At 46.7% G+C, this 23,067-nt stretch overlaps 1 protein-coding gene across 12 annotated transcripts; it reads right to left on the bottom strand.

Moving 5' to 3' along the window:
• Positions 1-283: 283 nt before the first annotated feature.
• ERLIN1 (ER lipid raft associated 1) lies at positions 284-22,998 on the bottom strand. Of its 12 annotated transcripts, none has more exons than XM_062001922.1 (12): positions 22,932-22,998; positions 22,329-22,452; positions 21,031-21,112; positions 20,676-20,722; positions 13,380-13,441; positions 12,433-12,558; positions 11,217-11,290; positions 5,923-5,981; positions 4,972-5,063; positions 4,373-4,462; positions 4,004-4,083; positions 284-3,807 (listed from the first exon to the last, which is right to left on the bottom strand). In XM_062001922.1, exons 2-12 carry the CDS (start codon positions 22,439-22,441, stop codon positions 3,589-3,591), a joined length of 1,044 nt encoding a protein of 347 aa, XP_061857906.1. In that variant the 5' UTR covers positions 22,442-22,452; positions 22,932-22,998; the 3' UTR covers positions 284-3,588. The 12 variants fall into 12 exon arrangements, with proteins under 12 accessions (XP_061857906.1, XP_061857912.1, XP_061857908.1 ...); XM_062001928.1 differs by lacking the exons at positions 21,031-21,112; positions 22,329-22,452; positions 22,932-22,998 and adding exons at positions 14,047-14,133; positions 16,645-16,756; positions 22,517-22,727; XM_062001924.1 differs by lacking the exons at positions 21,031-21,112; positions 22,329-22,452; positions 22,932-22,998 and adding exons at positions 14,033-14,133; positions 16,645-16,756; positions 22,517-22,727.
• Between the last annotated feature and the right edge of the window lie 69 nt (positions 22,999-23,067).

Genomic DNA, 23,067 nt, shown 5'->3' on the forward strand with positions numbered 1-23,067 from the left:
CCTACTTGCACACTGTGGCCATCCCTGCTTGTGAAACACTCTTGGACTGGCCACAGTCAAGTAGGAAGGCAGCTCCCACCATAAGCTAAAGAGGATGACTGCAGAAAGACAGCAGGGGTGTGAGTGGCTCCCAAGGTTTTCTTTGAGCCCAGGCTACTCATGGGGTGCCCAGGCTGGCAGCCACTGCAGCTGAGCACATACAACTAGATGCAGTGCTGCTCAGGGCAAGGCAGAGGTGTCCCCTTGCAGTGACACTGGCCCTAGGACAGATAAAGCCACCAAGGAAAGAGTAACAAAATAATTTTATTCCACTTTATCAAAAGAACTTAACAGTGTGCATATAAACTTGAACATATGGATCATGTTTCCTTAAAAGAAGGTAGGGGTCCACTGGCAGACACCCTTCACCACAGCAACACAGAGGCTTTTTAAAGAAACGCCTGTTCAATCCATGTTCCCAGCTGCACCCATGTTCCTGCTCCACAGCTCCCAGCCCAGGAAGCAGCAAGGCCAAGGCTGGGGTTTTAAGAGCTGTGGTGACTCCCTTCTCTTGCACACCTATTCAGGCTTCTGGGTGGTGGCTGGGGAAGCAGAGGGAAGGAGGAGGCTTTTGCAGAAGGCACTGAGCATCAAGTGCATGTTACTGTAGGACTTCAAACCCCATATCCCACCATCAGCGGGCAAGATGTGGCTGATGTGTACCCAACCAGAGCAGGATGACATTTAGCCAGTGACATTTTGCCAGTGACTGGCAAAGTGATGCATGTGCCTGGAGGGCCCAAAGAGAAGCAGCCCTTCCCACTCACCACACAGAGATCCTGCTCTGACCACTGCAGAACAGCTATAAGCCACCTGGTTACTGCTTCTAGTCGTTCCCCTCATGCCCCTCCTTCTCACCTCCAGGCTTTCAGAACCTACTCTATCCACCCTGCCTGATGCCCAGGGTTTGATGTCAGCAGTGGGTAGTGCCCAAACCCAGTGAGTACCAGATGGAGAAAAGCCAGGAGTGCTTCTGTTCTAAAAAGCCTGCATCACCTCAAAATTCAGCCAAAGTGGCTGCTGCTGTGGCGTGGAGAGGCCGTGCTGCAAAGTGCCTGCTGCAAATCAGCCACACCAAAGAGGTGGAAGGTCTCTTCCCACAGGAGAAAGAGGACCTCCAAAATCCAGTGGTACTTCCAGGACACATTTCAAACACCACAGCTACAAAATATGCTGCTGTCCCCCTGCCCTGCCACCCTTCCCCTGGGGAGGATACTGCAGGACATAATGGGGCTAAAGCTGTGCCTACTACCAGCTATGGATTTCAGCTTTGCCCTGCCTTGCTGGGTGAGCTGCCTTCTAGCACAGTATGTCAACACTCCTCCTGCTCCCTTGTCCACCTCCTGTTCTGTGCCAGGGGAGCACTGTTTGCACCAGCCTCTGCGAGGTGAAGACGTGAGCCCCTCCATGCTAAAGCTCACCTTGCTCTCTACCCAGGCTAAGATCTGCAAGGCACATAGCTGTGCCACAACCCCCCTGCACACAGTTAAAACTGGTGACAGCAGTTCCTTCCCCTCATTCTCAGGGTGTGAAGAAGCAAGTGCACCCACAGCCTCGCTGGAAGCTCAGCACCTTCAGCTGGCCTTGCAGTGGGGCAGGACTCTGGTCCCTGGCTCTTGCCATGGCTAGGTTTGAAGAGGAGCTGGTATCTTGGAGAAGAGCACCAACCAGACCATGGGAACTTGCACACAGATGAAGGCAATAAAGACCACCAAAAACTGCTGCAATATTCCACAGCTGGGCAGCAAGCAGGAAAGGCAGGGTCAGTGCATCCTTGCTCTGCCCCAGAGATGAAGGAGAAGCAGCCAAGGCAGGAGCTGAGACAGGCACCGTATGTTACCAAACTTCCTTGAGGAGAGGCACTGTTGTCCTCTGAGTCAAGCCACACAGCACAGGAAAACAGCACTGGAAAGCCTACTTGGGAAAATCATTAGCATAGAAGTCTTGCCCATTCATTTTGGGTTGCATGTTTCATCAAGACAAAAGCTAGGCACGTTCCTCCCCTTGCCACGAGGCTGAAGATGGCGCCAGGCCAGAAGATTTCTACATCAGCACGAACCAGGCTGTCACAACCAAGTGACCAAGTGCCAACACCAACCAGCCTGTCCCTGAACACTGCAAGGGTTGAGCACTGCATGGGGCTGGCCCCAGGGGAGCAGGATGAACACAGAGACATCCCAGGCTGGCAGGGGAGAGGTGCTCTCCGAACACATGGTGGGTTCAGAGGCTGTGGTGCTACCAGCTGGGGAACAGCATTCTGGCTCAAGCTCTTACCAGTTGCTTCCCCAGCCATCATCTTCCAGGACTGTTGCAGAACACAATGAGAAATAGGTCCTAGAAACAAGCACATCCTCAAAGGCAATGGGGTGGAGAGAGAAAAATAGGAAAGGTTGTACCAGATTTTCCCCAAGAACAGCTCTTCCTCTCACTCTCGAATGGCACACAGGGAGCAGGGGTTGGATATACTACAATGCACACCAGGAGAAAAGACTCGTGAGCCAAAAGCCCTGTGACGCAGCAAAGCCTGGCCTGTAGTGAGAAGATCAGCAACAGACTCCTCACCATGCTGTTCAAAGACACGAGGCAGGTTCCACTTCTTGGTGGATTTTGCATTGGGGAGCAGTGATGCCTCACCTGCTTTGCAGCTCAGGTCTTAAATATCTCATCCGCTGCAGAGGGGGGTATCTTCGGTCTTCTCTTTCCCTTTGACAGCAAGACAAGCAGTAGAAATCAGGCCCCTTTTTTTGGGGAAAGGGCCAACAGGGAGGCTGGAGTCTGAGAAAACATTTCCAACCAGCTGCTGAGAGGTGGCTCCATGCACTCTGAAACCTGGTGCAGAATGTGAGACCTCAGCCACCCTGCTGCAACATCCTACCATCAGTCACAGGCAGCCAGTGTGAGGCTCTTAGAGGGAGTTACAGAAGCCTGTAAGAGATTGCTTACTCCAAGTCGTTATCTAGTGCCACTGCCTAGAGGAAAGAATATGGCTATACACACCCTATTCAAATAACCTATTCCACATCAAACCAGGCCTTGCCCTGAGCAGGAACGTGCAGCCTCTGCTGGCCAAGGAGAGCCCACTCCACTGGAGTCCTTGATGAGAGTGAAGACAGTGCTGGCAAAAACCTGCCTTGGAGTGGACAAAGTGAAGATTCATCAGCACGATGAAGGAAATCTCTTTGCTCATCCTTAGTGAGGAGCACCAGGGAATGACCAGTGTGCAGCACTCAAAGCCACAGCTCCTACCTTAAGAGTAACACTTGCTAAATAACTGCACCTACTGCAGAAGGCTTTCCTGGTGACTGTCTTTTAATATTCCAGTACAGGTATGTTAGTACAGTCTTATCCCTCATTTGAAAGCACCAACTTAATGGGGGAAGAAACGGAAGAGTCAGAGCACTTGCAATCTGTTGCTAGAAGAAAATCAACCCAACTGCCTATACACAAGATGTCCACGCATGCGCTGCATCTGCCCCACCAGCACAGGGCAACATCCCCATTCACAGCTGGGTGAGCTGCTGAGCTATACTGGGTCTCTCTCTGCCTCTGTCAGCCAGTACTTTCCTTTGCTCTGAGGTGGCTTTCTCCTGAGGTCTTTGGGGCCTTCTTTGAAGGAAGGCCAGTTTCTTGGGCAGTCCTCCTATTGGCTTGCTGGAAGGCAGAAGAATCCAGAAACACGTTAGGGATGCGGTCACCAAAATACATCTTGCTGTTTGCAGCTATTGCTTGGTATTTCATTAGTTCCAGATATTCAGGGGTAAGTTTAAGCTACAAAAATAAAAAACAGAGACTGTAAGAGACAACCTTCTGGGGCCTGCATCATTAGATTTCATCTCAGACAGCTGCTTCTGGGAGGTAGGCCATTAAATCAAGTGTTTTTCCAGTGCTGCCTGCCTGAACCATATCTCCTGTGCAGAGGAAAAGAATAAGCAAGTCTTGTTCTGATCAGTTTTCAAGTGCTCACCTTGTTGGAATCAGCCAGCTTCTGAGCACTGTAATACTCTGCATCAGCTTTTGCTTTCTCTCTTGCTAGAAACGCAGCATCTGACAGTCAGAAAAAGAAGTGGTGTTAGCAAGTGAATACAGCCCCATCACACTGAGCACCTGAGCCTGTCTGTCCCTTGTGGACTAGCCAACTGCCAGCCTGGCTGGCTGTGCATTGCTGGCTTCTTACAGAGGTACCTGCAAAGGGGATGAATGACCCCAGTGCAGAACCCTGCACTACTGCACCCTCAATTATTTTTGCAGGACGGCAGTGCCTAAGAGCCCAGTTCTGAGGTTCCTTTACCTGCCACCACCCTTCCCTGCAAGATGACCCCAGCAGTGCAGTTACCTTCAATCCCAGAAATTCGCTTCTCCGTTTCTTTCTCCATAATCTTCTGCTGATAGTGAATCCTGGCCACCTGAGCCACCTTCTCTGCCTCTGCAATCACAACAGGCTCAGCTCAAACATTTGCTTCTCAGGGCTTGAGCATCAGCACTCTGATCCCAGCGCCTGCTTGCAGAATCTGCCATGCAAGTAGTTGGCTCTCTGCTGCTTCCCTTTCTGCTTGGATCTTGCAGTGCCAGTTGTACTCCAAGCAATAGTCACAGAAAGAAAACAGTGCTGATGTTTCCTAGAGTTGCACTGTCTGACATCCTTTTAAAAATGAGAATCCCCTGGCTGAGGGACATTTAGCTTTCAGTTTTTCTGGTAGAGCTGTTACCTTTTGGCCTGCTGTAGGACAGAGGTATTCACCGTTCTGTTGCTATGGGGAGTGAGATGCAGATACAGCAGCATGAATACTCATATTTTCTAAATGACTGTCGGTACAGCCTGGGTGTGGTTCCTTCAGGGAGCTGTCAGTGATGCAAGAAACATCCTACCCAGGCTTACAGTTGGGTGCAGGGATGGAAATTCAGCCTAGCCCCCATCTGCTAGCAGTGACATACCAATGACAGCTTTCTTCCGGTCTGTCTCTGCCTCCTTCTCTACTACCTTCTGCTTCTGGGCTGCAATCAGCAGCTTAGTCTTCTCAGCCTCCCTGCAGGGTGAGAAATGGTATCAGAGGGAAACTGAGCTGGGGAGTAGCTCTGCAAACCAGGGTGCAAGAGGCTAGGGGGACAAGACACTGATCCAGCTGCCAGTATCATGTGCTCACTAGCTCTGTCTTCAGCTGTGTGCACACATGCACAGCCAGCAGGTCAAAAGGAAGGGATTATTCCTCTTCTCTGTTTGTCACTGGTGAGGCTATATTTGAATGCTACATGCAGTTTGATGCTCTCAGGATGAGCATCGAGTCCAGTGCAGGCCTACTGTAAATATGGAGTAGGTGGCATGGCATATGAGAGGCTGAGGGAGCTGGTCTTGCTTAGCTGGAGATGAGGAGGTGAAGAGGGACCTGATGGCATCTTCCTCTTGGACAAGGCCCAAATGGCAGGGAATCATCATCCGCAGGGATGTCCCTACTTGCCTGGACATGGCCCTGGGCAAAACTCTGCTTTGGGAAAGGGCTTAAGCAGGAGATCTCCATGGGTACCTGTTAGACTAAAACATGTCTGCAATTCTGTGAGTTTGCTGAAGGGGAGCTCACCAAGACCCCTGAGCCCTGAATTCAGTATTACAAATCTTCTACATGTTCTCTCTAGCACATCAGCGTCCCTTCTACACAAAGGAGCAGAAACATAGCCATGATACAGACTCTATACAAGCTAACACGCATATCTGTGAAGGGATGAAAGGCTTCAAGGTGAAAGAGCTATGGAAACAGAGCAACAGAATGCTCAGGTGAACGCAGTGAAACACACACTGACTACCCCAAGTGCCAAGAAAGCTTTCTAATAGAATTGTGTCTGTGCTGACCCTCAAAACAAATTCATACCATTTTATGTATAGCTACTCACATTAGTTCAAAATTTCTTCGGATGGCTTCTGGGATTTTGGGTTTTGTAACACGCACAGCCTATAAAAAACCAAGTGAGCACACTTTAAATGAAGCATTTTGATAGGAGCTTCCTAACAGAGAAATGTCTTTGCAAAACCAGCTATAGTGTGCTGGACATCTCCAAGTTGATCCATGATCACACATAATAGTTCCTAATCCTCTTGTACAACACAGTTGAGCATAGCCTCTTTCAGAGGTGCCTTACATTTGTACATCCTGTCTTTAGACCTATGGTACCTCAGAGATTAAGCAGAGCCTGTGGAATAGACTGCTACAGAGGTCCATTGCCTTTGTTAGAAGATGATGAGTTCTTCACTCCAAAGACTCTTCAAGCATCACCAGACAACACTTCACAAAGTACTGCTCAGGCAAGGGACTCACAAATCCAATTACATTAAATTGTAGGAGTAAGACTTGCAAAATGGAGGCAGGGCTATGGGCTCAGGAACAGATTTTCCAGGAGAAAAGCTTGCAAAAGCAACCAGACAATGGGAGACACGGTGGTGAAGAGAGGAGAGAGCAGCTAGGCACAGGCAGCAGCTGGGGATCCTCAAGAGTGGTGTACATGGCCATGCTGACAGTACAATTCAGGGATGTGCCAGAGATGCAAAACTGCTCTGTGAGGACCTTCTCTGAAATACAGGAACACCCGCAGAGGCAGGACCAGGAGGTGCTGCTGCTCATCTGGCATGTTGTGTGGCCCATTACTGAGCTTTGAGAGATGCGGATTGACACTCCATGGCTGCAAAATCGCTTCACAACCCTTCTGCTCCACCTTTACTGGAGATTTAGTGGCAAACTTGCCACTTTCTCTCTGAGGTCAGTAAATCTACAAAGACCCAAGGAGCATCCACAGAAGGGAATGGGATACAGACACATCCAGGCAAGTCTTTGTACGCAGTGTGAAAAGGAAACAGTTTCCATGTGACAGGCATCCTGGCCCCAGGAAACACATACTGCCTAGGGAGAAGGAACCACTCTGTCACCAAAGCAGGACATTTGGGAATCAAAGAGTGGTTTGGGTTGGAAAGGACCTTCCATGATCACCCTGTCCAATGTCCCTGCCATGAGATCAAGTCATTCCAAGCCCCATCCAACCTGACCTTAAATACTGCCAGGGATGGGGCAGCCACAGCTTCTCTGGGCAACCTGTACCAGTGCCTCACCACCTTTATTATAAAACATTTCTTCCTTATGTACAATCTAAATCTACCTTTATTCAGTTTAAAAGCATCATCCTTTGTCACTCCAGGCCTTGGTAAAAAGTTCTCCATCTTTTTTTATAAGACCTCTTTACATTTTGAAAGACTATACTGAGGACTCTTTGGAGGCCTTCTCAAGGTTGAACAACCCCAACTTGATGCTTCTCTGAATAAGGAAAGGAACCAGACTAATGGGACATCAGACCACAACATCCTTAAGTAAAAGGGTTCTTCTAAGCTCCTATCAGAGAGCAAAGACTAGAAAGGCGCTGTGTGCAGAAAGCTTTCCTCACCAGCCACTGCAGGGTACACAGGGGGATATTCTTACTACTTCTGTAATACTCCCTGCACCAAAACACTATTTCCTGAAGCACGGCTTTTCCACCACAGGCAAAGATTCCTCTGTCTGATTACAAGAAAGCTGCTAGTCTTTGAAAATCTACACTAGTTGCTTCTTTTTCAAGCCAATGGGGTCAGTCTAATGGTGAAAACTACTTAAAACCACTAGATAGAAAGACTGCTGTGCACTTCCAGTATTGTTATTGATCAAATGTTAAGTCATAGATGATGGAACTAGCTGAGCAACAGCTTTACAAAAATAAAGCATGAGGAATTGTCATGGTTTAGCAAGGAGCAGCTTTTGCTTGGTAACAGGGGGAGGGGGTTGCAGTGAGGACCCAGTAAAGAGTTTGCAGACTCTCCCCCGGCTCCTGGGTTCAGACCCACCTCCGGCCCAGCTGGGCCAATCTGGCGCCTCTGCCATCACTATTTAGGGATGGGAATTTGAAGTGCTGGCAGGAGCTGTAAGAGGGATACAAGATAGAGGCGACCACATGGACCCCACAGTCAGAGAAGGAGAAAGGAAGGAGGAGCACCAGACCAGAGACCCCTCTGCAAGCCGTGGTGAGAATGCAGCCATGGCCCAGGCCGTGCTGGAGCCTGCGCGCCACAGAGCAGCCCCACACGAGAGGCAGAGAGGAGCTGCAGCCTTTGGGATGAACACATGTTGGAGCAGCCCGCGTAGGGCTGCCGTGTGTGTGAGGTACCCCACGGAGGAGCAGGGAGGACTTTTGTTCCCTGATGGGCCTAAACTATGACAGGAATCAAAAGACAAGTTGACTATATGACAGTCTGTGTCATGTGTCCATGTAATCCGGTCCCATTCTGAGCTGCACTGGAAAAAGCTCACCAGTAGGTCAAAGGCAATTTTTATCCCCCTCTACCTGACACTGAGGAGGATGCATCTGGATACTGCATCCATTGTGGGGAACTCAGAACACAGGATACCATCAAGCTGGAGAGTACAGTTGCAATGTAAATGTTGCAGAGAATGGGAACAGGCTGGTGGTATGTTACTTTTCCTCTCCTGTTGATCCTCCTCTTCAAATACGGGTGTGACATTTGCCTATTTACAGTTATTAGGGACCTTCCTTGACCACTACCATCTTTCAGAGTAGCTTTATGATGGCATTGGTCAGCAACTCAGCACCTTCGGATGCATCCACCTGGTTCCATGGACTTGTGTTTGTCCAGTTGCTCCATTATCCTTTATTGTGGCTAACGCTTCACACCTTTGCAGATGCCGCTGCTAGGGTAAGGACAGGGGAAGCCCAAGGACAGATCTTGCCAAAAAGAAGTCAAAGAAGGTGTTGAGTACTTCAGCCTTTTCCATGTCCCCTGCTCCACAGCTTCCTTGGTTTTCCTTTTGCTGCGGATACACCTCAGAAGCCCTCTGTGTTGTCCTGCACAGCCATCATTAGGTCACAGAATCACAGAATGGTAGGAGTTGGAAAGGACCTTTAGTTGATCCCCCTTGCATCAGCAGATCCACCTAAGTCCCATAGGAATGCATCCAGCTGGGTTTGAAAACCTCCAGAGAAGAAGACTCCACATCCTCCCAGGGCAGCCTGTGCCAGGGCTCCCTGACTCTCACAGTGAAATAGTTTTTCCTTATGTTTAAATGGAACTTTGTGTTCCAGCTTTTTTCCATTACCCCTTATCCTGTCACTGGATACAACAGAATAAAGAGTTTTTCTAACTCTGTTCCTGGGCTCTCACTCAACTAGTTTTACTACTCTCAACTCATCAATCCCTACTCAACATTTTATGAATAGGTCTTTTTTGCTCTTCATCCCAGTAAGGAGCTACTTGTTCATTCACAGCAGCCTCCTGTCTCACCCGCTTGACTTTCCACATTTTGGGGTATCCCTGGCAATGACATGAGGCTTTCTTGGCCTCCTTTGCTGATTGTGGCAGTCTCCTACAGGACCCTGTCAAGCACATCTCACACAAACAGAGTTCTCTTCTAAGCCCAAGCTCATGATTCTCGTGTTCACCTCACTCTAGGGACCTTGAACTCAACACCTCAGCTGCTACCAGACTTTACCTCTCAACCAGTTCTTCCTTGTTTCTAAAGCTCCGGCAGAGCATCTCCTCCAGGTAGCTTTACTCATCATTGCCAAAACCTGTGCTCAACATCTTTCAGAAACATCCAACATGGCTTGCAAACCAGACCCATTGCCCTTCCAGTACACACCGGGGTGGTCAGAGACCCCCATGAGCATGTTTGTGATCATGAGGCTTCCTCTGGTGTCACACAGACAGCTTTACCTACTTCATATTACTAACTGAGTGGTCTGCAGCAGACAAGGACCACGTAGTCTTCCACGTTGGTCTGATTCTCACCTACATTGGCTCTTATCTCAGCTGTTTATCACCTATCCCAAAGAGAAGCTGCAGGTAATTTGAGCCAGTCCTCTGCAGACAGCACAGTCCTGCTGCCTCACCTCTCTGCTCGTCCTCCCTAGAGTGCCTGTATCCATCCACAGTAGCACTGCAGTCACACAAGCTATCCTGTCACACAAGCTATCCTATCCCAACAGGCCCCAGGACTGCAAACACACATTGATATCCTTCATATTTTGACCAACAGTGAAGACTGGGCATATCAAATTGAGATGGGATAGCATAAGCTGAAGATCAGATGTAGCTCTGTAGGTAACATCTCCCAGCAAAGAACTGTGAGCTTTGTTTATGTCCTTCCATACCCTGAGAGCTTTTACATTATGATGACTGTTTTCATCAGTGATGAACTTTTGTAGGAAATCTGTGATGTACAGTGCAACTTGAATATTTGGAAGTGCAGTGCCATCTCAGCTTCTTTGTGATAAGACACTGATTTTAGTTCATCCTCACCAAAACAGAGCAATCCTATGCACAAATGGGCTGGAAAGTACAACAGCATTTGTCATAGCATTTGACATGCTGCCAAGGGGAGGCTTTCTCTCCCTGCATGCAGCCAGCCAGCCTAGCTATATGTAGCAATGAGAACAGCCCAAGCTAAGACTAAACATGATCTTCTAACACTAACTTATAAGCAGAAAATCATTTAAGACATAGCACCTTTCCAAACGTCTGGTACAAGGGTAGCTAGAACACAAAAAGTTCCATTTAAACATAAGAAAAAACTATTTCACTGTGAGGGTGATGGAGCCCTGGCACAGGCTGCCCAGAGGGGTTGTGGAGTCTCCTTCCTTGGAGGTCTTCAAGACCCGCCTGGACATGTTCCTATGTGATCTGATCTAGATGAACCTGCTTCTGCAGGGGGGTTGGACCAGATGATCTCTAAAGGTCCCTTCCAATCCCTACCATTCTATGACTCTAAATGCAGAAAAGATACAGAGATCTCTTTTCTTCTGCAAATACTTGAAGGAACTTGGCTAGCACACCGCTACATCCAGCTCTGCAGGGGTGCCAAAGTAGTTTAAAGAAAAACATTTTCTTGCTCTTTGCAAATGAAATCCAATACTTGCAAGTCTGCAGCCTAAAAGATCCTTTTCCCTATCACACAGGTCTTCCCTTAATATAAACCCAGTGTTGAGAAGTGGTCACCATCATTTGGACAGTCTTCAGTTGACAAACCTCAACTCAAGGCTCAGCTTAATTTCACATTATGCGGAAATTCAAAGCAAGAAACCTCATGAAGCTAGCAAAGAGCAAGCAAATTAGAGGTGGAAAAAAATGAATAACTTCTGTTAGGGAGTGAACCTACCTGGATAGTGAGACCTGGTGCCATGACATTGAGATCCTTCTGCAGGGCCAACTTCAGATTCTCATCTATCTGATCTGTGTTTGGAGGACAAGAAAGGACCACTTAGCTTATCTCCTACAGCTTGTGTTGCAGAGTTAGCTAGTCTTAAAGAGCAGATATCTCTTTGGTGTAAGTTAAAGATGCTTTTTGAGATCATTCAGTGCATTCTTTCCCTTTCTTATGTAATCCCTGGAAAACATTCCTGAAAGGAGAGCCACATGCTAGTATCTCTAGAAATGTTCAGCTATTGATGAACACACAGTATCTGAGCTAAGAGCAAATGGTTCTCAGCATCTCAGCAAGAAAAAGCACCCAAACCCTGCAGTAGAAATCTACCCCTTCCTATTTGGAGCCACACTAACCCCACTGCCAGAGCAATCTCTGCTTTCAGTCTCTAGTTACCTGCAGGATCCAGTACCTGCTACTGAAAAAAAATGCATTCTGTCACTTCCAAGTTCCAGGAAGATCCTTCCACAAAAATGGTTCTGAGTTGATTAAGCTGCCTTTATTACCAGGAATCTCCTCTCTGACTACAGATATTTGGAAAGTCTGGGTACAGCGTTCAAAGATTCCCAGTCTCTTTAATATTAAAATTCTGAAAAGCTTTTATCTTCTATAAGCCCATTTTATCTTGCTCTGCCACTCAAGAAGGAATGTGATGCTGTTATGTCCATGAAGCAGATCATTTAATTTGCTAATTTCTGAACCACTACTACCCTCTTGTGAAAAAAAACAGAGCACTGCAACGAACAGAGAGCATGTCTCTCCTGGCAGAAGATTTTAAAGTTAAAAAGTCAATTTGTCAACAGAGAAACAGCCTAAAAGTAGGAGCAGACAAGACAAAATCACCATCATAGCAAAGGCAATGGGCATCACTGCATGCACAAGAGCAGAGTGGCTACCTTGTGCATCCAGAATTCAGTCCTAAGCGGAAAAGGACTGAAATCAAATTCCCAGGTTCTGGATAAAGGTTTAGGTGTGGAAAGACAAAGAAATTAGAATCATTAAAGAGTAAAGTCACACAGAAAGTGACATATGGAGATATCAGAGCTAGGTTCTAGACTGCAACTGCATCACTGTGGCTGTTTGCTCAAGGGAGTCTGCTGTAATGTATTCCTCAGCAGCAAAGGGAGATAACACAGCCCTCAGTGGATGCATCCAGCCACCATTCACTTACCAAACAGCTCAATGTACACTTCCTGCAGTGTATGGGCACTGCAGAACTGATTCAGTTCATGATGAATTTTATTGAAGATCAAGGTCTTATCATAGTCTGCAGTGTAGTTTCTTACAATATCGTACACTGAGGAAACAAGAGAATTATCACAGGTCATCAGTGACACAACTGCTTTCTGCAATGCCACAAGTGCAAAGAGTGTCAGGACAGTAGTGTAGCACTCAGATGGGTGGGTGGGGGGGACTCTGTCCCAGGGAGCTTTCAGGACTTGGCTGGACAAAGCCACAGCTACCCTGCCCAGATGTTATCAAGAAGCCTGCTGTGAATAGGAAGGAGGTCAGAGGAGAAATGTGCAGAGGTGCCCTCTACCAGTGCTGCTGGGATTATATGACTTCAAAGAGCAGAGTAATTACAGCAAGATACACTGCACAGTCCTGTTTTACCATCTGCATAAACAAGTAAAATAGCACAGTCTGTCCAAGATCTGCATGCATAGGAATAGCTACTACTCTAAAGTGAAAACAAGTATCATTCCCACAACTACAACATGAGTTCACCTTTCAATGCCACTGTAACACTAGCATTTCACATTAAGCTATGCAGCTGGAAAAGAAATCTGTCTGTGTCTTTGGTTCGGCAGTTGGTGAAAGAAGAAGGAGCCTCCTACCTCAGCTTTGCCTTTGTAAATTTCCCAGGGACCGAGCTGGCAAACACCTAGGAGCTTTGTCCCATGTATTTAGTTTCACAGGTGGTCTCCCCTTCATCTTTGCAAATTTGTGTCTCTTCAAAAATCTTGCAGACACATGCATGGAAGTAATTGCTATCATACTGGCAACCATAAGGGTAACAAGACACAGAAAATGGAAGTGTTGCAAACCAGGATAAAGCTGCTACAGGACAAATGAAGACAGTCACAACACTACTTACTGAAATAGGATGGGAAATACCTGCATACGGTGCCAGTTTATTCACAACTTCTATTCGGTCAATGTAGATCATAACACCGCCACTGCAAGTGAAAAAGAATGCATGAACTCTTACTACAATTGTTAACAGTGATCCATATTTTAAGTGAAGTTATCTTTATCCCTCTTTTACCAAATTCTACTAAAGAGACCCAGAAGAATTCTGACTTCTTGAGCATTTTGCAATTAGATGGCAGCAAACTCCGGTTTTGTAGGGACTGGTCCCTCTCTGTGCATAAATCAAGAAGTGTGCTCCAGCAAGTCTGCCAAGCACTTTTGCTTCACTTTCATATTTTCTATGCAGCCAGCAAAAGGAAAATGTTTTTGAACAGGAATGTAGCTGCAACTATCAGAACAGGAGAGTCCAGCACAACAAAGGGAATGCAAAAAGGACAGCAGGTGACACCTACAAGCAGTTGAGCAGATGTGAACCACAGATGCACCACAGCTTTTCTAGGTGACAAATATCTTTTTAAAGGAATAGCACTTAGTTTAAATTCACACATTTATGAACTGCAGCAGGAACCTGACAAGGCCTCTGTTAGAAAGCAAGCAAGCAAGCACATTACAGACTTTTAATTAATGTTCCCTGCCATCAACTTCATTTTGCAAACGGCTCTACACTAACACCACACCTGTGCATATGTACCCAGGTATGTGCACTGTCAAGAAGCTCCAGACTCCTCATCAGAAGCCAGCAGGCAGTCCTCTCCCCAAGGGATCATGTGCTGCTAGACTGGCAGAGAAAAGAGGGAATCAGAGGTAAGGCTTGATCCCCACCTCTGCTCCTATTGATGTGGCTTTCAGCATGTCATGTCCACCCCTGGGTACCTGTGACACCTGAGAGTAGCACGAACTCTACACTGAAGAAAAAACCCTTAATTTTCAACAGCTCCTATGGCTCTTGAGAGCATATTTTAAAAGCAAGTTATTCCTTGCAATTTTGACTTCAGGGCAAAAGCAAATCACAGGTGAGAAGCTTTAGCAGAAACTATTTAGAGAAGTGGACCTCACACATTTCCACACTTAGTCTCTGATGTGTTTTAATCCAAATGCATGCCCCCTCCACAAACTTGGTGTCTTTATTTTGTAGATCTTAATCTCTGGCAGTTGAAAGTGAAGTCTAAGGAAAAAAATCACCTGAACTTGCCCATGTCTGTGCTTTTAGAAAAGGTCTCCTAGGCACAGCAAACCTGCCTGCTTCACAACAAGCTACAGGCTAAAAACACTGGTTATGGACTGAACTTGCCTGCTGGAAGGGACAAGCCAGGAGAAGAAATACTTGTCGTAAAAGAGAAACTTATTTTCTAGTGAGAAACTTGTATTAAGAGTATTACTCTTCTTTCACTCAAGATTTCTCTTTAGGTCATGGTCATTCTTCCTGGCTCTCAAGAACAATTACAATTATTTTTAACATGAGACAGGCTTATGGATTTTTTTCAAGTATGTCAGGTTGTGCAAACAGAATCAGGTTGTACAATCACAAAACTATTTAGGTTGGAAAAGACCTTTAAGACCAAGTCCAATCATTACCCCAGCCCCATCACAGCCATCACTAAACCACGTCCCTCAGTGCCACAGCTACACAGCTTCACAAACCTTCCAGGGATGGGCACTCCACCTTGGGTAGCCTGTGACAGAGCCTGACAGCCTTCTGGTGAGGAAATTGTTTCTTGTCTCCAATCTAAACCTTCCGTGGCACAACTTGAGGCCATTTCATTTTGTCCTGTCACTTGTAACTTTGGAGAAGAGACTGATCCCCACTCTTGCCAAAACCTCCTGTCAGGGAATTTTAGAGAGTGAGAAGGTCTCCCCTCAGTCTCTTTTTCTCCAGACTTACCACCTCCAACTCCCTCAGCCACTCTTCCTCAGGCTTGTCCCCTAACTCTTCCTCAGCTCTGCTTCCTATCTCTGGACATGCTCTGGCACCTCACTGTCCCTTTTGGAATGAGAGGCTCAAAACTGAACTCAGCACTTGAGGCGTAGCCTCAACAGTGAGTACACTGTCCCGATCCTGCTGGCCACACTATTTGTGACACAAGCCAGGATGCTGCTGGCCTTCTTGGCCACCTGGGCACACTGCTGGCTCATATTCAGTTGGTGGGTTGTCAATTAACACCTCCAGGTATGGCACTCTAACTGTCTCACCACATCCAACAAAGTGAGTATTTATCATTACAATTAATGTGCAACAGCATTCCTTAGGACCTTCTGAACCTGCTCTCATTCTCCTGATTTGTTCCAGTCAACTTACAACATTTCCACCTGAACAAGGGAACCTATCTACTATCTTGGTTTATCTTCTAGATATCCTGGTGAAGAACCAAAACAGAGCACGTGGTCTTCTTCCACCACAATCTGCTCCACTGTACACTGGGGTCCTTTCTGCATTTCAATTTTATGGAGACGTTAGAAGGGACAAGAGAGCATCTGAGACAATCTGACTCCTATGAAGGGCTCATCCACAGTCCCATCCCCTCATATCCAAGAAATGCTGGCACCTCAGACCAGAAAAGACTGCCTTGCCCAACCAACACTGTCTACAGTAACCCTGGCCAAGGATCTCAATCAGCGTGGGTCAACAGGGTGGGGCTTAAGTGAATGATATCAGTCTTGTTGGTCAGACAATGGCTTCAAGGAAACAGGTGCCTCTCAGTGTCCCAATATGCCGGCCACCTATTTCCCCACTGACGGCTTAAGGTTAAATGAAGTCTACAAAGCACTTATGCTGTGTTTTGCATCTATTCACCCAGCTGCTGGTGCCATCATCACTTCACACTGTGCAGCAGGGCTAGCCCTCTGGACCTTGCTGCTGTAAATGCAGGAGCCAAATTAAACTCTAACACTCTTATAAAACGAACATCTTGGACAAGACCTCCTCTCAAACAGCCCAGTCCACAACACGTTAGTAAACCCCTGTGGTGCAGGGGACAGTTCTGAGACAGTTCCTCTGGCAGAGTATCACAGATTGATTTGGGGTGATTACATACCTTGTTGACCTGGAACTGTACAAATCCTCTCATCATCCACAGCTGCTTTACTTGCCCTTTGGCACCTAAAGGCTGGCTTGCAGAGTGGTCTCTTCATTTTGGCAAGTCACTACCACTCTCAAAACAACCTCCTCTGTAAAAGCCTGCTTCTTGCCAGATGCAAGGCAGGATGACTCCCACAGGGAGATTTCTAGCACTTCCAATTCTCCACAGCCTTTCTAATACTGGCATTTACAGCCTCTGTAAGGGCTACTCACATCTAACAAGGTCCTCACTGCAGAGCTGATTGTGAGGCTGGTCAGGTGGAACAGCATTGAGTTGAGCAGGATACTTGGTCAAGGAGAAAGGAACAAGAAATCCATAGGAAGTCTGAAAGGAGGATCAACACAGACTATTGTGCACCTGGGAGAAGTTTAAGCATAATTAGGCAGCAATAGTGCCTCACTTTACAGGACAAGGTGAAAGCCTACAGGCGACTAACACACACTAGCAGGGATTTTGATAGACCTTACAAAGCCTCATACAACACTTAAGGATTTTGGCTTGAGCCAGACCAGGAGGAGACAAGGGAAAAACTGAAGGATGTTGCCATTAATAAAGAGGGCATAGAAAGAGACAAAGGTATAATGCTGATTGCTAGAGCTGACCACAAACAAGACCATACCAGGTTACGCAATCAGAACATGTGAAAATTGTGCTTAAAAGTCAGATCTGATCTGTCATAAGAGATACAGGGATTCATGCAATACATCCACTTGCAATATTCATGACACATTTTTCTGTAGGACTGGCTAATAAACAGAGACCTGTCCCAGAAGAGCATTTTTTCACTGCTCCATTTGTGTTTGCCAATCTGCAGCCCGAGTACAAGATGACTCGTGAACCTTTGCAAATAAACATCGAGTGCTTCAGCAGTATTACTGCTTAGCATTCTGTCTGTTTACTGTTTGACATTGCAAAAACCTGTACAGTATTTAGAACAATTAATGGAATCACAATGGTTGGAAAAGACCTTTAAGATCATTGAGTCCAATCACTAACCTCACACGATGAGGCCCATCACTAAACTAAACCATGTCCCTCAGCACCTCATCTATGCATCTTTTTAATATCTCGAGGGATGGTGACTCCACCACCTCCCTGGGCAGCCCATTCCAATGCTTAATAACCCTCTCAGCTAAATATCTCCAGCTTTCTCAGCTGCTCCTCATAAGATTTGTTCTCCAGACCCTTCAGCAGCTTGGTTGCTCATCTCTTGACATGCTCCAGCACCTCAACGTCCTTCTTGTGGTGAGGGGCTCAGAACACTGAACACAGTATTTGAGGTGCAGCCCTACCAGTGCCAAGTACAGGAGGACAATCACTTCCCAGGTCCTGCTGGTCACACTATTTCTGATACAAGCCAGGAAGCCACTGGCCTTCTTGGCCACACTGCTGGCTCATGTTCAGCCAGTTGTTAACACCCCCCAGGTAGTTTCCTGCCAGACACCTTTCCAGCCACTCCATCCCAAGCCTGTAGTGTTGCATTGGGTTGTTGTGGCCCAAGTGCAGGACCCAGCACTTGGCCTCATTATATCTCACACAACTGGCCTTGGCCCATTGCTCCAGCTTGTCCAGGTCCCTCAGAAGAGCCTTACTGCCCTCAAGCAGGTCTATACTTCCACCCAGCTTGGTGTCATCAGCAAACTTACTGAGGGTGCACTCAATTCCCTCATTCAGATAACTGATAAAAATGTTAAATAAAACAGGCCCCAGCACTGAGCCTTGGGGAACAGCACAGGTGACCATTCGCCAACTGGATTTATCTCCATTCTTTCCAGTTAAGTTTGTAAGAAAAATGCCATTTATCTAATTCTCTCATGGGGGTATTTGCACAACACCCTTTTCAACCCATTTATTATATTCTACAATTAATACACTCATGGCTATATTTATTCTTGATTAATTCTTTGACTTGGTCCTTTGCAATGCTTTGCTCTTCTGAAACTAGTTTATGGAACTGATTTTCCATCAGGTGTTGGAGATCAGCTGACCTGCTATGAGGGAACTGCTGAATTTTCTAAGGAACTGGGCACATATCTTCTTGTTGGGGAAAGACAGACATCTCAGACATCAGAGACAATTCACAGCTTAGGGCACTACCTGCTGTAATGAAATGTTTTTTATCTCTTAGGTGACAGTTGTTCTATGAAAAACAGCCACCTGGTACCAAAGTATCTTAAATCTTTATTTAAGACACTTTACACTGTCAAGTATAAATGGGAAAGGTAAGGAATTGGGGATGGGACACCCACACAGCCATTCAGAAGCTTCCTAATCTAGATTAAGACTAGTGGAACAGTAAGGAATATGAATATGATGGAAGAGAAATACAGCCTTTAAGATCTGATTGCTTAATATACAGTTACAGAAACTGAAATTGTTTATGATCAATTTTTGTAATGAACTTTAAACAGGGAGAGTGAAATTTCAGATTTGGTCTATTTGTTACTTATAACCTAACACTTTTTTATGGAAATGCGGATTCAAAGCTTTGTCGTGGAGCAGCTGCAGACTTTGATTCCAAATGTGGCAAATTTAAAAGCTCCTGCAATAATTTCTTTAAACCAGACAGGGCCTCTGGGAACTCTGGTCCCAAATATATTCAATTATTAACTAAGAACTGCTTCACCAGCAGTTTGGTGTTTTAATGCATGCTTATTATCTCTAACTTCGCAATCACTTGTATTGCACAACTGAATCCCACAACGCTGAAAGGCAACAGGAACCTAATGAACTATAGTTCATTAACTAGAAAGGTCTCTTCCAACCCTACCATTCTATCATTCTTTGATTGTACCTATACAGAATTAAACATAATACTTAACTCTTCAGTCACCGGCACACAGAACAGTGGAGGCTGTCAGGGACCTCCAGAGGTCGCCTTGTCCAACCTCTCTGCTCAGGCAGGGTCAAAGTAGCACAGTTTAACTTTGACCGTGTTAGCATGTATAATGTGATTAAGCTTCAGTGGAAAGCTTTGCTTGGTCTGTTAGGAAGACTTGCAGGGCAGCAGGACACCACCCCTGGCCCAGAGATGTGCTGCGTTTCACAGCATTCCACAGGTGATCTCCTATTTATGCTATCTAGGAGCTAAAATTTGCCATTAAGCACATCACCAAAATCCTGCTATGATGCCCTATTTTTAACTGTGCCATCTAAAAGATACGGATATAGAACGTATATTACTGCTCCTGCATCCCAAGTTACTTTTTGCTTGACCTGAAGACTCTGACCACAAAGTCCCGGATACAGCACTGAACACCAGCATTTACAGATACTCCAGAAAGAGGTCTGAAACTAAAACCACCAAAGGCTCACAAGAACTTTCTGGCTAATATTTAAGCTCAAGCAGCGTCTGACGAGTTGCTACAGGAATAATTCCCAGAACTTACTTAAGTAAGTGCTAAACCAGATCAAAATTAACTCTGTTAATGTTGCTGATAACATTCGACTTGGTCATTGTGTGTCACCATTCCAGTCATGCTGACTTCTTTTTTAATCAGAAATATTGTTATGCACCCAAAGACACAGAGTATCACTGGTTTTAATTTTCTCCTGAAGAACGTATTTGGTTGTCATTTTAACTTGTGAATGAACAAGACGATAAGACCTGCAACTCAACTCAACTAGCCCTCTCCTTTTAGTGCTCTGCTTGTTTGAACCATACTGTTCTGACAAAAGGATCAGCTTAATTGTGAAGCAGGCAGGTGCCACCCATGCATAAAGCTCTTTACTCTTTCTCACTATCCTTATGTCAGGTGAAATGGCAATTCCAAAAATACCCAAACCATTCCAGAAGATTAATTTGCTTGAGCTGTTTTTAAAATGAATTATCTCTCATCAGGAGGATTTCCATTCCCTGTTTACTTTTGCCCACTGCTGAAGTCAGAACCTGTATTAGCTACAAGATTAAGACTAAAAAGGCTGCAAAGCAGAAGGCAAACAAAAGCACAAGTAACAGGCTATCAGAGTAACCGAGAGAAGGAACAACAAGAAATCAAGTGAATAACACTGTAAATGCAAATACTCTTTCATACTAATTCCAGTGAATGCAAGAACACTCCCTCTCATAACACCTGCTTTATTATTTCCAAGTGTGATGTATGCATGTAGATTTGGGTCTAATTTTAGGGTATGCACCTTAACTTTTCAGACCGTGTGCCACAGTGCTGAAAATGACTAGCTGTAAACCATGCAATAGAGTGCATCTGCTCATCACCAGAAGAAATACAAAGGAAAAACATACCTTGTCCCACAAGGAACATTTTTCACTTCATCAGTCTGCAATGTGGTCTGAAAAAAAAAAAACCCACAAGACAGTCAGTGCTCACAAAACCACTCAGTTCTCCAGGAAGATCATGATGTGTCCAGGCTCCCAAAATTATTACATAGGAACACCGAGACACCAACATGTTCTCTGCCTTCCTCAGAACTTTTTGCAGGTGCAAGCACAAGACAGAGATCTCTTCAGCTGCCTTTTGGGAGACAGAAAGGCAGCTGTGCTCATTTCCAAAGTCATTGCCTAAGTCATCCCCATCCAGCACTACTCCTACCAACATCTGCTCCCACTCCACCCTCTTCCTGGATGAGAAGATACTAACCTGTACGGATTTGAATGTGGTAATGAATGGGAGCATGATATGGTAGCCTGGTCCACTTGGACTAGTCAATAATGCACCACCCCTAGAGAGAGAAAGGAAAATGGGGAAAAGGTTCAAGCAACCAGAAAACAGTAAGTGCTGGCTTTGAGAGTGAGCAAGTATATTCAAACTGCCAGGGGTCAATGCTGTGATAGCACAAATTACATTCCTTGCCTGCACCAAATTTGCCACCAGTTTCCTTACAAAAGGGCTGACTGTTGCAACTTGACAATCATTTGCTTCTGTCCTGTAAACTATTAATTTTTAAAGAAGGTAGATACTGCTAAATTCTTCCGACATTGTAAAAGAGCTTTGAGAACACCAACTTTCCTCTCTAAATAGGTCGCTGGTAACCATGGAAAAATAGAGCAGTCGATGCAATTTGGATTTCCATTTGGATTCAGCACAGCCCCTTCCTTACCCAGGGCACAAAGAAAACTTGCAGTTTCTTGCGGAGACTGGCAGGTGGTTAAAAGACAAGAGGCAGAGGAGAACTCTAAGCAATCAATTCTTGTTGTGCAGTAAGGTTTTCTGCAGTTTCCTGCAAGGGCCTGTGCTGTTCAAAAAACTCGTAAGTAAAGAACAGAGCAGCACAGAGCAACCTGGCCCATTGGCAGTGAGTGCAAAGTGTAGAATAGAAAATAGATATATAGAAACAGTAGAAAACATGGAAAGGCCGGTGCTAGATCTGTTTTCTTCAAATTCAAAGCAAAATCTAGTCAAGAGTTAGCATTTAACAACTGTGACCACCAACTGTTCTGAACTCACATTAAGTTGCTCTACAGATCCTATTCAGGCCAGCTAATAGCCTGAGGTGAAACTATGCCCAGAGCCAAGGAGAAGACCCATTTCTAAGCAACAATGAAGTAGTTACTCTGGGTCACAGTCTTGGGACAAAGGTCATAAAAGTCCCCTGACACAAGAAGGAAAGATAAACAGATGTGAAAAGACCATATGAACCAAGGGCTTTGATGATCCAAGTTTTGTAATCCAAATTATGACCCAGAAAAGTAGAAGGAGGAGGAAAAGGAGCTGAGAATTCAAAAAGATTACAGCTTGTAATGGTTCTGCACAAAGCCAGGCTATCTGGGCCCACCTCATGTCTAGTGTAAGAAACACCACAGCCTGCCCACCTTGTAGCAAGACAAGGGAGAAGAATCATCTCCTGAGGTGATTTGAGGCCAGGGATTAAAGAATCCAGCTGAGACAAACTCAGGGAAGACTGCAGAGATAATCAAGGTGCTGGCAGGGATCAATACCTGTAATACACAGCCAGGTGCCCCTCTTCAACCTTGTGGATGGAGGAGTATAGGAAGAAAATGAGGAGTCCCGTAGCAGCTGCAACTACGACTCCAGCCTGGGCCATGGTCATCCTCTGGATATCTGCAGGACAGAGACCATTAGCCCTCACAGCGGGGTATCACCTGGATGACGGGACAACGTTTACCTGTTCTCTGCACAAAGATCACCCTTCTAGTGGTGTCTCTTCCCCTCTTCCAACCTTCTGCTTTTGCACCCAAAAAGCGCCGGAGTGGCCTCAAAGCCCCCAGCGGGCCCCGCTCCGCAGCAGAGTACCGCCAGCTCCTCGTCCCCAGCTACTTGAGCCTCACCCGAGCCACCCGGCGCCGCGGGCAGGGCGCGTGCGCAGCCGCCGCGCCGGGGCCGGCACCCCGCCCTGCGGAGGCCGCTGGCCCATAGGCTGCTCCCGGCCCGGGGAGGGGGGGGGCCCGCCGCCGCCCGGCCCAGCCGCACCGCAGGCCGCAGAGCGCAGGGTGACGGCGCTGGCGGGTAGCCTCGCCTTGTCGCGGCGCACGGGCGGCCGGGCCGGGCCCTGCTCGCGTTCCCACCCCCGCGCCCCGTACCTGCCGCCGCCGCGCGCCCACGTGCAGCCGAGGGCCCGCTGCCACTGCGCACGCGCGCCGCCGCGCGGGGTGGGCTGGGCGCGCGGGGACGGGGCGCGCGGCGCCGCACCTACCGCCAGCGTCACCGCGCACGAGC

The sequence above is a fragment of the Colius striatus genome, chromosome 8, assembly GCF_028858725.1.
Source record: "Colius striatus isolate bColStr4 chromosome 8, bColStr4.1.hap1, whole genome shotgun sequence".
In the NCBI taxonomy this organism is placed as follows: Eukaryota; Metazoa; Chordata; class Aves; order Coliiformes; family Coliidae; genus Colius; species Colius striatus.

Coding starts and splice junctions, on each gene's coding strand:
- ERLIN1 (XM_062001922.1), bottom strand. CDS start 22,441: ATGACCATGGCCCAGGCTGGAGTCGTAGTTGCAGCTGCTACGGGACTC. Junction 20,723..21,030: donor CCACATTCAAATCCGTACAG/GTTAGTATCTTC, acceptor TTTTTTTTTCAG/ACCACATTGCAGACTGATGA. Junction 11,291..12,432: donor AGTGTACATTGAGCTGTTTG/GTAAGTGAATGG, acceptor CTCCAAACACAG/ATCAGATAGATGAGAATCTG.